The following is an 18,696-nucleotide window of genomic DNA, read 5'->3' as shown; positions in this document are numbered from 1 at the left end:
GTGTTTTGTTTTTTTTTAAATAATCTGGCATCAATTGTTGTGCCAAATATACGATTACATACACATAGTAATATACATCTTATTTTAACTTGTATTAAGAATCAACCTAACCTAAAGTCAGTCTTATTGAAGTATCAATGGGGTGATAGATATTGTTCCTACAAAAAATCTGTTAGTCCTTTTTTTTTTTTACTTACCTAGTCTGTCTTTCTGTGGCCCATTCATTCCTACTGACGGTGTAAGTTCTTATAGCAGGTCGCAGACTTAAAAAAAAAAAAAAAAAAGCACAAATCTGCTGGACATTAGGTTTTCTATTCAATGTTTCTCAAACACATGCAAGTTGGCGACCTCGCTTGTCAAGGAACCACCAGAAAGCGAAGAATTAAAGAGAAGAATATTTTAAATCTTAATGTAAATCAATATAGTGCATCAACATACGTATAAAGTACTGGAGAGTGTAGATGACCAGATGTATCATTATATAAAGTGAAGCGATGTTTTACTTACCTAACCAGATGCTCTACACTATAACAGTGAGTGACTGTTTTAATAAATTTCAGTTTTGTGGTATTACAGTGCAACATTAACACAGGAAACATGAAGACACTATGGGATACCCATCCACACATTTCTGTCAGACCATACATTGCAAATAAAACAGTTTTTCTATTTAGTTTTTTATTGACGTTTCACTATCAAAAAGGTTGGCATCAATATCAAAATACATTTGATAACATTGTATTCATTACACAAGTCATTATAGAAACCCTCCGGAGCAGTACGCATCACATACATAGCAAATTACATGCACTAAAACACAATCTGCACAGAGGGAGGGATTAAAAAAACAAAAACAAAACAAAGAACAACAAGTGAAAGGGCTGAAATGACATCAGTTAAACAGAGGCAGTGGAGGAGAAGGATATCAGTTGTTCGATAAAGAGACAAAATCACTCCCTGCCTCGTCCTTACTGTCATCCTCTCATCTGACACGCACACGAGATGAATGGTGGTAATCAGAACAAGTGTCCGATCGCTGCAGGCATCCAGTGGTCTTAGTGGCCGGGGTCACTATCACTGGCTAATTAGCGGCTTTTGGAGTATACTGACTGCTCTGAGGATAAGTCATTCACACACACACACACACACACACACACACACACACACACACACACACACACACCTAGGCACAGCTAGCCTCCACACACACACAATAGACTGCCATTTAGGTTTGATTGCTACTCCCCTTTACCATACAGAGTCAGGGTGATGGGGTCAGTCCAGGTGTGTGCGCAGTGTCTATATGGGGAAAAAAAAAAAATTGAAGCAGGAGAGAGTTGCAATTGGGTATTAGGCTATAGATAAACTCAAGAGGTTAAAGGAAGATGATTTGGAGGTCAAATCCCCAAAGTTGCCCATATTCAGAAACCAAACTGAGAAAACAGATGTAGTTGACTGTGCAAATGTCCGGGTTAGAGTCAGACGTTAGGGTCTCTTGGTGGTGCCGTCTTTCCAGGTGTGTGTGTGTGTTGTTTTACTTGAGGGTGGAGAAGGCCTGGAACAGTTTGGCCAAGTTAATTTCTGAGTAGCCACTTGTGGTTAAGGCTTTATCTGGAACTTCCTTCAGCCTCCGATAAACTTCCTTTTCCCTGTTCATCCGGCTAACTCGATCTAGAAGAGAAAGGGAAGAGGATCATTATCACTGACAAAGCTCAACAGAAGATCATTCAGTGCCTCAAATGCATCAGTCACAACAGTGGAAGCTAGTGCCATGTGTGCATTTTAAGCTAATGAGCAGCTCCCTTCTGGATGGCCCTCACCTCCCTCCATCCGTTTGATTCAGTTCAGCTGAGTCTAAGTGTAAGAGAAGCAGTGCATACACCAGCTTTGTCACTAATAAACACAGAGGAGCGCATCACTCTTAACTGGAGCACCAACAGATCCAATGCTATCTGCCAGTAATGTTATCACTCTGAAGGCTCTGAGAGGGATCGCACACAATTGGACGGATGGGTCGATGGCAGCATGTGCATGCACACGCACATACAGACACACAAACAGAATCATAAGATCAATAAAAAAGCCCAATGAGAGCGTGAAGTCAATATCGTGTCCCTGTTATCCCTTCAGGTGGGCTGTGATGAGGCCAGAGAAAAGACTGAGAGCTGACTGTCCCAGGCTGCGTAGCCACCAAAATGAAATCTTTACAATATCATACTGAGGGTCAAGTATAGATAAAGTACAATGAGACCAAGTAATAACACACTATCACAAAGAGTGTAGCAAGATACACCAGAAATAATAAACTGGCTCACTGGTGAAGAAGCAGGAAAATGAAAATAAGAGAAAGTTACAGCATTAATGAAATATGATTCATATCAATCATGAATTTAAATGAACAAAAACAAAAGAAGCAAACATCCCCACATCAGGTCAATTACTTGTCCTCAGAGCTGCATTTGATATCAATGACACATTAACCAAGAACCAATCAGAGGACGCCAGCACCAGTTTGTCCAAATGTAAACAAAACTAGTTGTCGTTAAAAATCAAACTGTACACATGCATCTGAAATGCATTCTACAAATGCAAGGAGAATAAATTATATTGTTGTATATTCTGGAGGGAATTTAAATGTCAAAGGATGGATCAGTTTCCCCTGGCTTTGTTTACATACATTCTGTGCAGGTCTTTCAAGGTTTTCTGATGAGATGAAATAATGATAAAACATTAGCTGGCAAGCTATTTATTATTAACTAATTTGTGATTTAAGACATTCATGTTTTTCAAGAAATATTGCTAAAAACGGATTGGTTGATTTCTCCTCTATGAAACTAAAGTGAATTTTCTTCCATTTCTGGACCGTTCCTTTGAAGACGTCAACTTGGGCTCTGGTAAATTGTGACGGGCATTTTTTACAGTTTCTGACACAGAAAACAAATCCTCATATTTAACAAGGTGAAACCGGTGACTGGCATTTTTGCTTGTTGAATGACTAACCAATCGATTGTCAAAATCAATCATCAAAGCTCATTTTTGGTCCATCTATTAACGATACTACAAAAACACGGGCCATATGGCCGGTTGTCATGTCCTCACTATCTCCTGTCTTGTCCTTCCTGTCTGATACATTAGTGGCCACTGGATAAATACCAGTCCACTGACTGCTCAAGGGAACAAAGGTTAGATACACAGAGCTCAACAGTGAGGTAGACGCGCACACACACACACGCACACACGCACACGCTTGATGGTAGTTAAACACTTAAAAAGCACACTAACTCAGTCATGGTGACTAAAAACATCCATGTGACAAGCAGTCACAATCAGACATGCATGCACAAACGTACAGAGGATGGTGTGGTTGACTTAAACACCTGCAGCAACTATTACCAGATAATCCTCATGTTAGCAAGGACAGGGATGGAGGGAGAAAAGGGGAGAAGAGAGGCTGGGTGAGACAAACTAGTCTATTTATCTGGGGAATAGGGGAGGGGGGGTGATGATGCATGATCAAGCGAAAGCAATCATGTCATCATTTCTGAAAGGTAGGAGAAAATAATTCTCCCCCTCCTCTACTCTTCCCCACTCCTTTCTTTTTTCCACCTCAATCACTGTGTGGCGAACAGATAAAAGAATGATTTAAGAGTCACAGAGAGGGAAAGAAAGAAGGAGAGATCTGGCTGCAAGTCGGAGCACAGTGGGGAGTGCAGTTCAAATAAATAGCCTCCATGAAAGAGCGAGTGTGAGGCGGAAGGAGAGAAGAGAGGGGAGACGGTGTTGTTTGGAAGGCCGAGACATGACGGAAAAAAGGAGAGGAGTGGAAATAACACGAAGGAAGGAGATGCTGACTTAAATTAAAAATGGAAAACACGACAGACACATGTAGTTTTAGATCCAGAAAACTTTGTAGAATTTATGGAATGGGGCAGTAATTTGTCAGCCCAGACATCTTTCTCTCCATTGCACGCACACATTCATACCAACTCCAACACACACATGCGCACAATGAGTGTATCAGGGGTTATCTTTGCTCTAACTAGGTGTTGTCACACACTCGCGCATACTCTGGCGATGCTGGGCACGAGTAGATCGGGGCTCTGCACGCTCTAACTAGGTGTAAATACAATAACAAGCCTGTAATTAAGTGAGCATGATGAAGTTAATGGAGATCGGCCATTCCATCGGCCGCCTCCATGAATATTCTATTAGGCTGGTGGCGACGGGCAGCTGGAATAGCAGTTAATTTAATCACCACTCGGAGCACAGGGAAACTTCTTTGTGTGAGTGTAATTGCACAGAATGAATAATTGATTTGACAATCGTACCCGCGGATTTTGCCACCCCGCTTTGTATCACCAGAGAGAGGGAGGGGAGTGTGGAAGATGAAAAGAGAGAGAGGGAGAGAGAGAGAGAAGGGAAAAAAATGGAGAAGAGAGAGAATGAAATGAAGAGAAGAGAGAGAAGATAGAGTGAGAGGGTAGAAGAGGAACAAATGCAGAGCGCTGAGAGGTGGCTGGGAAACTGTCGGTAAATGGATCATTAGAAAAGCGTAGCTCAAGGACAATTTATATTTTATCAATGCGGCAAAATTACATTATTGCTTACACACGCAATCATACTGCCCACACTCAAGGGTGAGACCTGGAGAGGAGGGGCGAAGGAAAGAAGAGAAAGGCAACAGATAGACTGAGGAATGGAGGGAGGGGAAAGACAAAAAGGGAGAGCAAAGGGAGACAAGAAAAGTGACGTGAAATGATTTGAAAGTCATTGATACGGGATGTTCCCAGCTAAGGAACGGACAGCATGTTTTTTTTTTCCCCCTTAGTGCGTGTGTGTGTGTGTATAATCTATTAGAGATCTCCTGCAGCGGATGAAATTACCTCCATGTTTTACTCAGTCGCAGCAATCAGGCACAAAAATGCAATGTACATGTAGATAAGACTGGCACACGCTTGCAAATGTGCACACACGCCGACACAGTGGAGTAGTGCAGAGTACATGCACGTTCAGTCTGATCAAATTACATTCAGCGTTGACTCAGAGCTCTTTTATGCATTTCACTTTAATGTGTTTTATTGTAAATGTTCAGTACATGCAAAGACTTCTGAATGACGGAGGGAACCGTGAACACAGATATCAACACGTGATGTATTGTAGCCTATTCAAGTTACATTTTACCTATGAGTATGGTAAACAAAAGCAAATGCAGACCTTTAAGGAAATGGCAACTGATATTTTCTTCTTTTTTCTGATGTCAACAATGTGCTTCCTCATCTGTTAAATCTTTTCTAACTTTTTTACCCCATCAGATGCTCTCAGCCTCCGGACACCAACACATTCAGTCTGGCTAGACTTGCCTTGCTAAGCTAACCTTAATCTAGCAGTTCAAAAAAAGCTTCAAACCACAGTCCTGCCATGAGCGTAGGTAGACTAAAAGTCACAGTTGCTGCGTAAGAAAGGTGCCACAAGCATAAACGGTTTCCAGCCAGTACAGACGTTAGGGTTAACAGTTACACATGTTAGTGCAGTTCTATGAATCCTAGTGGACTGTCAATCACCTTATAATACCATATAACATTTCATTTTCTTGAGTCTAGACCAAATGTTAATCAAATGGTAATAAAAAGTATAATTAACTGCAACTATTTTGAAATGCAGACAAATACACATTATGTGTATCTGACAGCAGCATGGTGTATGTGGTATCTTTTAAAACCAGTCCCCAATAATGTGTTCTAGTGGAAAAGTTTAACTGTATCAGGCTTTAGCTAAATAGATGACACTTACTGGCAGAACCACTTCGTTGCCAGTTTCTTCAAGGGCTTTGCTGACAATAAGAAAATGTGATTTAGTTTAGATATGGGTATTTTTCGCTTATTTACAAAAAAGCATTTACCAAAACTACTGATTACATGAATTAAGTATTAATCATCTCAGCACAATTTCTAAGCAGTTCTTCTAGTAGTGGCTGAAGCTATTAATATTCACAACAGAGCGCTACCACAACAATAAAATCAATACAAAAATATTCAAAATTACATTGTGTACACTGAAGCATTGCTCAAATAGTTTCAGGTATGTCCTGTATGCACACAGTCACAAATACCAGTTAATGCAGAGACACCTAGTAGAGTTTATGAGGTATGGCACTGCTTTACGGGCGACATGGTGGCAGGTTCTTTCTGTACATTGTTACATGTTACAGTTTGATGAATATGCCACTACTAGACTGTACTTGAGTTTGGACTGCAGGCTGTACTTCTGTGCAAGAAAACTGTAATTGTTACTTTTTGTATGGCTAATATTGTGTAGCCAGGCTGCACAATGTTTTACAGACACACACACTAACACACCAGGCAGCTAACATACAAGACTGAACTCTTAGCCTTGCCAGGCACTGTGGTACGTTCCACTGGAATTTATAGATAATGCCACAAGCACCTATGTTGATGTTAGGTGGTTTTAATCCTTGTTTATTGAGTAGATCTGCACCATTTTTATCAACATTTGTATCAACATTTAGAGATCTCTAAACAATAAACTTTTATATTATATTATATTATATTATATTATATTATATTATATTATATTATATTATATTATATTATATTATATATCTATCTATCTTAACTATCTTTTATATTACAAAAGAAATTGAAGACTGCATTAAAAGGAAGAAAACAAGTCAGGAGATGCTAAAAGCTACACAAAAGGAGCTTAATAGTTATTGAGACCAGCATTGAAACAAGACAAGGAAATCTATCAATATGTGATACAAAGCAACTGTGGGACTCTGAAAAATGACTAATTCTAAATATAAACAGAAGTTCGTGGATAAAGAGAAAGCAAATAAACTGGATAATTTTTAACTGTGGTTTGAAATTAACACCTCTAGGGAACATTGTGATGTTTTACATAGAGTATACTATAACGCTTGTGATGGTGGGACTATAATAGATCCAGGTTTTGTTACTAAGGTCTTTAAATCTATGCACATTGGTAGAGCAATGGGACCACATGGGATGTCAAACGTCCTCTTGAGAACATCTGCTGAGGAACTTACACAAGCCTGGCATCAGCTTTTTCAGCTCTCTATTGATACAAACACAGTGATGAAGCTTTGAAACAAGTTTATTAAAACTCCAGTTATGATAAAATCTTGTTCCAAGCTTAATAATGACTACAGGCCAGTAGCTTTAATTTCCAATGTAATGAAATGAGAATTACAATGAACTGCTTGATAAACTGATAAAAGCTAGGTAGGTAACCTCATATACTGTAAATCTACAGGCGTCCATATTGATAGAGATCTAAACTGGTCTAAACTGTTGTCTTTGCTAGAATCAGTTTTTTCAGACACTTTTCAGAGTCTTTGGTGGTGTTGGTAGATGTTTTAGATGTGTGCATGTGTGAATTTTTTCTGATCAACTCCCTTTTTTTATGAAGACTTTCTAAAATAACTAATGCATTTTTATTGACATGGATGTGACGGCTTTAAGTGTGCAGTGATTTCCCTTGATCCAAAGTAATCTCTCCTGAAGCAGACAACAAAAGTAACATTAGCCTTTACCTTAGGATTGTATGTCTTCTCCCTGTAATCTCCCAGGTGTGGTCCCTGGGTGTGTAATGCAGTAATATGGGGTATTACTGCCCCAGGACTGAGGGATAATGCTTTAAACCTATATTTTACAGCAAAATGGGTGTGTATAGAAATACATTCATGCCCTATCTGGGATAAGCGTGTAGAGTGCTGGATATGAACCATTTGGTGGAGACACTGGTTTGTCCATGTTGCCCAGTGGGCCTAACAGATACAGTCACATGATGTAACCCATCAGCAACAATACAAGGAGGCCCAGAGCTCACAATGACGCCTCCAAGCTGGATATTATCCTAGTACTACAATACTAGGAGCACTAACAGGTTATCTGTAAACTCACATATCTTCCTCTAGGTTTTTTTTTTTAAATTACATCACACAGTACCAGTTTCAATCAAATCTGTATTAATACCATCATCAAAATATGAGTAAGGTCTGTTTCCGCTCAGTTATGTTTTTTCCTGGCACCCTAGGTTGCAATTGAATGTTTCACCATTAAGTTACACCATCCTGTTCATTAACTCCATCACATCATCAAAACAGCATTATTGCAATGTTTAACTGGGACTTGTGGAGTTCTGCACCACTTAGCAATCACTTACCACATACAACTACTAATGAAATTAAGTCTCTTATTAAAGAATGACTTGGCTTAATACTGAAAACATATTTAAATGAAAACTCCACATTCTAATTTCGTGTCACATCTAGTGGCTGTCAAGCCCGATGAGGCAAACAGGAGACTTGTTGTGACTGTTAACTGTGCAGAGTGCTGGGCGGTGCTGAACGACACCAGTAGCAGAAGAGTACTGGGTGTTACAGGCAGGATGCAGACACGTATCCTGTCTCTCAAACTGATTTTAAGCACATTGTAGGAGAGCTATTTGTTTTCTACAGTGGCTTAAACAAACAGATGTTTAACTTAAACACTGGAATAGAGCCATAATAATTATGAATTAAATCTGTAATAGCTATATAATGGGAATCAAAAAGGTATTAGTATATGTCAACAGGACATTGTCATGAACCTGAGGTTTTGATAACCCCAATAACTTCAGGCCCATGGAATCTCACAATAAGAAAAAAAAAACTTTAACTTTGGAAGAAATCCACTTAATTTAAAGACTTAGAAAGCTTAAACCTCCTTAGAGATTATTTTTGCACAGAACAAGAACACATACAACCTCTTTCAGTGCATCTAATGTATGTAATGTAAGCCCCTGACTATTCTTTCAGGACAGATGAACGGATCCTTTAAACGTTATCTAATCTAGAAGCCAAAATCCCTAATTGGCTGCACGGCTCATGTAAGCATGCAACATGTACCAATACATTATTTTGAATGGTTACAAGCCCACACAACGGGACCAATGGTGTACAGTATTGTCTGAAGGTTGAACAGACAGCATATGTCTACTTAGCCTGTCCGTGTCTTTGGACTACTAAACACTGATTAGGTGTCAGTGAACCATGAAATGCAGTCCTTACCAGACAAGACAAGACACAACAACTTTACCTGTTGTCTACTAAACAACCGCTATTAGGTAAACTGTGAGCACACATTTCCATAGTTAGCTGCAAACTAAAGAATGTCCCTGTAATGTTTTGTTTTGTATTAAACTGTGAGGTTCAAACTAATACTGGGACTCTGGAAGAAAAAGCCCAGAGTAGATCCAAAATACTGCAAAGCACAGGAACATAAAGAAAGGACGAGAATCAAGAACTGATTGGCGATGATTTCTTGCATCTGGGCAAAGACAGAAATAAAAGAAAGCAAAAATGGAGGCTATAATCATGTTAGTACTCCTTCCCTTCGCCTCCTCCTCTACACCAGTCCAATCCCCCTATTTCAGCTCCCTCCATCTTGTGAGTGGTCATCTGTTGATTACACGTTATATTTACCTCTGCTGTCTCACTCTTTTGCTGCCTCACTCAGGTCTGGCCTGACACTCACACACTCTCAGCATTCGGGCATACATATATAAATAACATACATACATAAATATTTAATCAAATAAATAAATCACTCGGCCCAGAGGCCCTTTCTAATCAAGTGACATCAATCAGGGAGAACTATGGGTAAAGAGGCCTTGTAGCTGACGCCTACCGAGCGCGCCCAGAGAGCTGGAGTAGCGTCTATTTGAGTCCAAGGGGGGAAATATACGCTCCATGTCCCATTATAGGAGAAGGGCTATCCTTTCGTCAGCTCGCCCATTACTCCCCCTATCATTTCCCTAAATCTAAAACCTGTTTTCAATCAACACAGCCAAACGAGTGCCTGTCCAAGAGAGGGAGAGGGGGAGAGAGAGGGTGAGAGAGAGAGAGAGAGAGAGGGAGAGAGAGAGACAGAGAAAGGAGAAAGAGGTAGAAATGGACAGTGAGGGTAGAGGGAGAACGATGGAGGGCTCTTTCCTCCTTTCTTCCAGTGATTGGAGCGTTTTGCATTCTGTATGTGTGTGTGATTGAATCCGTCTCCTAAATTAGGGCTGTCGACTCGAGGAGCTGAATGTCCTTAACCCCCTCCCCATATCCAATGCCCATACTCCACTGCTTGTGTGTGTCTCACATCATTGGTGAATATTGTAAGTGCAGCCTGGGTAAAAGGTTTACGTTGAGACATTGATTGCTAATGCTATGTTGTATGTGTATTTGTGAGGAAGCATTGTTAAGACATCAAATCTCAAACTTCAATAGTGTTTCTAGTAAGTTGATTTTAGCGCCAAAGGCAGTATTGTAGAACAAAAACAAAAACTGAATAAATATGACAAAATGTATTTATATAAATAAATACTGTAGCAGACACACTATTAGCACAATATCAAGCAACACACATGATGTGTGTGCACAATCTTACTTCTCTCATCAGGTGGTAGTACTTTGGCGACCGCATACTCCCAGTCAAAGATGAATCTGTAGAAGCAGAGCTGGTTGTACAGGGCCTTTTCAGAGTACTGCAAAGAGAACACACACACACGCGCACACACACGCGCACACACACACACACAGTGTTATTTCAATGATAACACAAGACAAAGAAGTGTACTAGTGTACAAGTCTACTGTGGTAAAAGTGTTGCTGTAGTGGTGATATGAGGCTTCAGATAGGTCATCAAAAGTGCCGGTGTAAACGAATGAAGTAAGGCAAAGCAGCTAACCTGTCCCAGTCACCTTAACACCGTTGTCCTCCAACCTTTGTACCACATTCATTCTTTTGTCTTCTCTGTAGAGCTAATCTAACATTTGCGTCATGTTGCATAGACCATGAATTTAAATATTTGAGAAGCAAAAACATCTTCCAACTGCAAGTCAGAGCTAATGTTGTAGGAATTTCTACCAGTGACATATCGATTACTTAGCAGTGCTCTCTTTTTCTTGAATTTAAACCCTGTGTACCACATGGAACTTATTGAAATTATTTTTAGAGTGGGTAATACAAGGCACTGAAATCAAGACTGATGGCCTAATGTGACTGAATGAAACCAAGAAAGAAATTAATATCGACCTTAAAGAATATGGTCTTCACACATCTTTACCTGACCTGCTTAATAAGGTCAGTGTAAGACACACAGAGGTGTCAACAACATATTAAACAGTCTCCTACTATCTAATGCATATTGGGCTCTTGGTCAGATAAAATAAATTTGAAGATCAAGGTCACATTAGGCCTTGAAAAGTTGAGACAATTTATCAATTATTTAACCGGTAATTGAAAGTAAGTGCATTTATCGAAGCTTTTAATACATGAAAAACAATAGGTTGGAATAATCATAAGATTTTCCCTGTTTCCTGATTGTGTTCACATTGTGTGAGTGCAGAAATAAGTAAGTACATTATTTTTCCTGTTATTTTAGTCTGTCAGACATTGTTTGAGTCAAGATCACGACAGAGCACAAACATATCCAAAACAGATTAATAAACCATATTTACCAATTTGAGAAGCAAGTAGATTGAACATGACTCTACAAATGTGCACCCGGTTCTGTTCATGCAAGTTTAGCTCCCAGAAAACATCTCCCTTCCTCTGTGTGACACAGTAAAGCAAGAAAACAAATTTGCTTGCTTTGTTAATCTCCACTGCAATTAACTGGAGCCACATGACAGCCTGTAAGAGGGAGAGAGGGAGAGAAAGAGAGAGGAGCGAGAGGGAGAGATGGAGAGGATGAGCAAGACAGAAAGGTGGGAGTGAAAAAAAAAAAGAGAATAAAAAAGAGAGAGGGAAAGGGTAAAAATACAAAAAGATGTGAGATGGAGAGAATCAGAGACAGTGAGGAAGAGAGAGAGAAAGAAAAGAGGGGATCAGGCCTGAAATACCCTCCCTCATAATAGTTTGTTGTGATAAGCCATTGTGAGAGAGGCATGCGAACAGCCGAGGCTGTCAATTTGATTAGCCATTATACTGCATGTTTAATTGCAGTTATTGGCTCGTCATTTCCCTGCTACGCTGGAGAGGGCATGCTAAGCCCCGACCCCACACTGCCATCAGGTGTGCGCCGAGTGCTTTATTATTACCACCAGGAAGAATCCCCTGACAATTCCTGTGTGTCAGTATCTGTGTGTGTGAGTGAAGTGAGTTTGTGTGTAGCCATTATACCTGCCAATCGGCAACGTGCGTAATTGTAATTTCAGTTTTTGCTGCTGTGGCATAATCAAGTGGCAAGAGTTTCTAATGCAACTAAATGTAAACTATGTGATGTGTGAATGTGTGTGTGTTTAATGGCTTTCTATGGCTGCCCACATGGCATGCACAGCTGTTGACCGTTGATGCACTGCCTAGTCAACAACCAAACCATGCACATCCCATAATGGAGCCTCGGTTACGGTTGCCAAGGTTGAACAAGCTCGGTCGGCACAAACACCACACACCACTTCTTCCTCTTGAAAAATAAAACACACAGAGAACACCCCCCACATACACACACAACCAGCAGCACATTCAAACAATATAATGCTGATTGTGGGCGGGCCAGTCGCTGCACACTGATTGACTGACAGGTGTCAGAAAGGCGTGGCTAAAATGTTACAGGGTTGTTATTGAATTTAGATCCCCTCAACCCCACCTCACTCTTTCCTCTCTCTCTCTCTCTCACACACATACACACACACACGTATCTCGTCATTCAGCTCGACGCTTTGTTCCTGCACTGACACCATTTCAATTTGCTCCACAAATCTGCAGCATTTTCAGCCTGACTGCCTAAGGAGCAAACCAGCTGTGAAATTGCCTCTCTCCTGGGAGCGTAGGACCCCCCAGCCCCCACCTCGTACCCCTTGCTCCTTTGCCTCCTTCCCCGGCTGACTACCCCTCCCGTCACACACATATACACATCCTGGCACATGTACACACGCACAAACACGGCTTAGCCAAAAGGAAGAAGGAGATGTGAGAGATGAAAGGGAGAACAGAGACAGGATGTATAAAATAAAGAAGAAAAAAAAAAAACACATAAGAAATAAGAAAAGGAGGCTAAATCACACAAATTGATCCAAATCACAGAGCAACAGTCTAAAATGGCTCACACAATAAAAGGAGCACTCAAGACTTCCCCAGTCTAAAAACACCTGTCTCTATCTTTTAAGGGACTAACATGCACACACATAAAAACACACACATTTGACCTCCAAAGAACTTTCGCTCACTACACCGTCGCTCAAGTCCACCAGTGAAGCAGCTAATGAAAAGGTAGTCTTTCAGACAATATGCCTCTGTGTGCATGTGAGGAAAGACAGTACAGCAGGCCAAACAAAAACAAAAACACGGTTTATCATGGATAGAAAGTGTGCACGCTGCTGACACACTGTTCAATGCACTGACATGCAGCATCAGTGGCACAAACAAGGCCACACTTTTCTCCATATTCTCCTCTAGCTTAGCTGCAAACATGCATTGTAAATACAGAAGCTACAATATCCAAGTCCTCACACAACTGCAGCTGCAGAAAGAGAGAGGGAGTGAGAAAAGGGGGAGTGGGGGGGTGGAGAGAAACAAACATACATTTTCCCTCAGCTGTGAGGCCACAAGGCTTTAAAACTCTTGAGCTTTTTAGATGCGATGAACGTTATTGCCGGTTGTGGTAGTCACGCCGATCAGCTTCACAAGACACCATAATGAGTCAATATATGTAAATCTTTACTAGGCAAACACGGCGGGAAACAAAGGCATTTAACTGGTGCTCTCGCCCGCAAGCCTCCAACGATTCAGCACCGGTAATTTCTCCCCATTGAAAGGCATAATTGCCTGCTATTTGAAGATATTCATGCTCAATTTTTGAAATTAATTTCAATTGGGGGGAAATGTAGAAATGTCAGCTCCAGTGAAAGGGATTTGATTTCAATTATCCTCGCTCAAAGGACTGTGATTTCCAAATACACTTAAGCAAAATTATGACAAGAATTTTTGTTCGGCAAAATTCAGTGTTTAAAGAGCGATTAGGCGATAATGGGGCAGCTTTGAGCCGGCAGTGAATGCAGCCGTCTCCCTCTGAAAGGCACTCAATTATCTCTGATTGCTCCCGCTATAATGTATCAAATAGAGATACCTGCTATTGCCGTAATTTGTGTGAAAATTAACATGCTGCAATTTCCACTAGAGGGAAAAAGGGAGCTCTAATGGGTGCCTGAGCGTACATCAATAAAACGAGGGGAGAAAAAGAGAGAGACAGAAAGGGAGGGTGAGAGGAGGAGAGGAAAAGTAAACCACGAGAAGACAGAGTGTAAGAGCTAAGGAGGGAGGGAGGGGAGGTAAAGAGAATGAAAAGAAAGGAGCAGGGGAAGAAAGCATTGAATAAAAAGGAGGAAAGAAAGGGGAAGCCAGGACAGACATTTGAAACAGGGTGAGAAAAAAATTGCCTATTTGAGTTAAGCGCCGTGGAGGGAGGGAGAAGCTGGGGGAGGGAGATGAAGAGCGAGGGAGAGAGGAAGAGAAAGAAATTTAATTTACTGAAAATATTACAAATTGCACCTGTGCATAACTCCCCCAAATTACCAACCAATCAAGGCAGAGTGCCTATTACTCTCCCATTACATGGAGATCAGATCACGCTCTGAATCTGTGTCCAGAGAGAGAGAGAGAGGGAGGGAGGGAGAGAGAGGGCGAAAAAAGGAAGAGGCAGAGTGAGAGAGAAACGGATGAAGGGAGGAGAAGAGAGGACAGGCAGCCCCCACAGCGATGGTAAATGTACCATGATGCAAGAGAGGAAAGGGAATGCAGTGTCACAAACAAGACGCTCCTTTACAAAAGCTCTGGCACAAACAAAGTGTTTTTTTGTGCAGCGTACACAGAGAAAAAACTCTGATTGTCTTTGTGGCTGCTGCTGATATTATCCTGATAATCTCTGATGATACTGGCACATAAAAAGCATGAAGGGAGTGCAGCCAGAGTTATCCAGCAGGCAGACACAGAAAGCCAGGCATCCAGCTCTGGATATTTGATGGAGCTTCCAAAAAAGAAAGAAATAAACGCTCCTCTTTGGGGAGGTGGATGCATCATCTTCTCATCTTCTTCTTCTTTGAGCCCAGTCTATCTACCACTAGCTCAAACAGACATGAATGGCCTCTTGAGTACTTTGCATAATTGGCAGCAATTTAACATGTAAGCTGCTGGGATATTAATCTCTGTGCACTGGCTTGATTCAGACAACAGTGTTACCTAACACTGGAAAAAAAAAAGTCAGTGTAGACTAATATCAATCACACTTCATCTTACATCTCACTTCCCAGGTGGAGATCAGAGGTCAGACGCTTGCTGTGATGCTACATAGCTAGCTAATTTCTAGCCTATAGTGTGGAAGCCTAAATATCAAAAGACCCAGCGCACAAAAGAAGTGAACAAAAAATGTAGTTTAAGTTGTTTTAAGTCGGGTCTGTGACCGTATCAGAGGACCTTTAGTATTTAGTGCCCCTTTGTTGGCAGTGCAGCATCCCTGACCAATGGCAGTGAGCAGTAGGAAAATCAGAACCCCGCAGAAGAAGAGTTCAGACTTCCTGTCTCAGCTGCCTGAATGGTTGATTTCAAAGCTCGTTCTGTACTTAAATGTCACACATTGAATTTATGAAAGTAACACCTTCAGTGGAGGCACACTATTTTTGCCAACTGCCGTTTCCACTACATTTATGTGTGTTAACTGCAAAGGTAAACAATGTAGGACACCTGCTTGTGTGTTTCCCATGTATGTTATCTATGACAGGTAGCAGTAGTAGAATGATGCTAATGTGAGCATGGCAGCGTACCGTCAAGGACAAAGAGAATGTGCATGTTATTATGTCAATTAAACACAGTCAATGGTTTAAGTAAGATAATATGAAATTAATAGATCTAACACTGTATGCTCTATGAAAAATGTATGAACTTGTTAACCTGTATAAGAAACTGTTAAATTCCTGCACACTCCCAGCACCTAGTCAACAGACAATGCTTTAGCCATTAATCCGAGCTACAGACCAAATGTTTCATTTCTGATAAGCTTGATGTGAATTAACTGTTATGTTTGAAATAATTTCAACCATAAATAACAGAAATAAAAAATTTGGGAAAACTATTTAGAATCAGAAGTCTAAACTGCTACTGATCGTCTTCTATACTGCAGACATCACAAACCAGAGTGATTGCACAATACTTATAACTTTCGAGTACACTTTTGTTTCACATAACCCACTGAAGGTTTTACTTCTTGTGATGTATAAGTGCTCAGCCAGACCACTGTATTCTTTATCGTTACTTCTTTAAGAGTATTTGATAATGACCTCTTTAATTCAAGCGTCTGTTTCCCTTTTCCATTTTGTTTGTGTGATTTTATTAACACTACCTTATAGCTTTATGCAGCTTGTAAATGTTAAATCTAGTTTAATCTATTGTCATCATCATTTGTCCTCCACAGAAGAATAAAAAGACAATGTAGTGATAAAGTGGGGAGTCAAACGGTGGTAGAAACCAGGTAAAATGAAGGCTGCAGGTTTTAGGGTAGAAAAAAAAGTGTGGTGAGTGAGCACAGAGAGTTAAATGTTTTATTCAGCCTGCAGTTTAAAGTGCCACGGCCCTCAGGCACAGCAATGGCCGCCTAAGTGGCTACAGTGACAGCAGAAATTGGCCTTCTGGTTTACAACCTGTCGCCACAGAGCCAGACACAGCAAAGCAGCCGAGGGGGGGACAAACAAGAGCAGAGCACGCAAGATATAAAATTGACAAGAGAGTTAAGGCGAGGGTTGCTACAGGAATGGTAAGAATGGGGCAGAGAAAGAGGGGACAAGAAACTGATTGAACCGTCACACTCAAATTGAAAGGGAGAGTGTTTCTTTTAAATCCAGTGGTCAAGCTAACAAAGTGTTCATAAGGTGGCTCCAAGAGCTGGACAGACAGATGCTTTTAATACATAAACTACCCCACTGTCTTCAAACATGTGTAGGTATGTGTATCACATACACAACCAGGTGCTGCAAGACAAAGATCATTTTTTAATCACTGTGTACATGCTGAAATGTGATACTCATAAGTTGAGATGTACAGCACATATGAAAGGGACTTCAGCTCCATAGCACCACCACCTGGACAAAACATACAGAATCCAAGAGTTTGTGCCAACATCTGAATTCATCACAACCAGAACCCAGAGTTTGGTTTTGTTTATATTATTCTCACTTTGGTGTGTACTTCTGACAGGAATGCATAGATCTGCACGTCCAGGTGTGAATGCTGATGTTGTTTTACCTCAGGTCTGAGAGTAGCTCTGTGGCAGGCAGGGCAGATGGGTCCATGTCTGGAAAAGGCGATGGGCAACCGTCTGGTCCTGTTCTGACAGGCCTGGTCCTCACACACCAACCAGCCCTACGAGAGACACATCTGATGATTGGAAAACTGTAGTAGATGACTGACAGACTTGTTAAGTTTTGTTTTAAGTGTTTTAAGTTAAACTAATTCTTACAACTTCTAAAATGTAAGATTTGTTGCTGCATGTTCCTTGTTGAATCAAGCAACACAAAACATGATCTGTAAATATATTTGGTATATTTGAAATAAAGATGCTCTGGAAAATGTAACAGATTCTTTTTGGTTTTTTTCCAGACATTCAGACATTTTATCCACGGCTGATTATTCAAAGTGATAGACAAACAGTACATTTATAGAGAAAATGCACATTAACAAAGCAGAAAATTATTAACTTGTTTGTTACGTTTCATTCTGTGATTTTCAGAGCATTTAGTCAACTCCCTGACTTTTAAAATTTTAAGAGCAAAAGGGTGGTTTCCATCTGACCTTACATCCCAGCCTCCTCTCTCTCTTTACATTTGAATGTATCTTCAGCTGCTGTGGGTCGGGGTCCTGCTCTCAGTATTTGTCAGACAGGCAGAGCAGTGGACAGCCAAAACGGCAGTAGTTAGGACCCCCTAGGGTGAGGTAGTGACCCTGGGCAGGTGCTGTGGTCTAACCCTCTTAATCTCCCTGTATTCTTCTAGCACCCCCCAACTCTCTCTGCTTCTTATGCCCTGTCATTACTAAGAAGGGTTTAAAGGGGAGGGGGTTAATGCCCAACTAATGACAGAGCATAAGACCCACCACCATCAACGCCAGTACTTCTTTCCTCCATCTACCTATCTATCCTTCCTTCCTTCCTTCCTTCCTTCCTTCCAGTCACTAACAAATAAACCACTGCAGCTGTCTTTCTCTCACACCCACCGCACACTTACAAGCATGCACCGTTTCTCTGATTGCTTTCTAGGTTTGTCTTTGTCTATGCTCTTAATCAGCTTTGAACATAAAAACTAAACAGTAAGGGTTATTTTTCTTCTTTGCATCAGTCCTTTCCCACTGTGCAGGAACCTTTGATGGTGAAAACCAAACAGGACAAACTGTAGCTGTGTATAGAGGGGGTCAGAAACAAACAACCTCTAATACAAATCAACTTAGTAGACCTTTTCATTTTTAAAACTTTGAATAAAGAGTGTAATTAAAATTTCACAGTGATCAACACACGCTCAACTCAAATGGGTCTAAATCAAGTACATGATATTACAGTGGATGAGTCTGTACCCCCCTGACACACCTGGACACTACAATCTTCTCTCCATTCATCTGCAAAACTATTGTAAACTTGTTTTAACCTC

General features: G+C 40.8%; 1 protein-coding gene across 1 annotated transcript in view; it reads right to left on the bottom strand.

Moving 5' to 3' along the window:
* Window positions 1-670: 670 nt before the first annotated feature.
* The window catches only part of pola1 (polymerase (DNA directed), alpha 1), a 47,751-nt gene continuing 29,725 nt past the window's right edge, over window positions 671-18,696 (bottom strand). Inside the window, 3 exon segments of the mRNA XM_026364107.1 lie at window positions 671-1,671; window positions 10,458-10,554; window positions 17,303-17,419. Coding sequence (XP_026219892.1) covers window positions 1,535-1,671; window positions 10,458-10,554; window positions 17,303-17,419 — 351 coding nt within the window. The 3' untranslated portion in view covers window positions 671-1,534.

This window comes from Anabas testudineus, chromosome 2 (genome assembly GCF_900324465.2).
Source record: "Anabas testudineus chromosome 2, fAnaTes1.2, whole genome shotgun sequence".
Lineage (NCBI taxonomy): Eukaryota > Metazoa > Chordata > Actinopteri > Anabantiformes > Anabantidae > Anabas > Anabas testudineus.
Note: the sequence above shows the minus strand (reverse complement) of the source record. Positions and strands in the feature narration are given on the sequence as shown.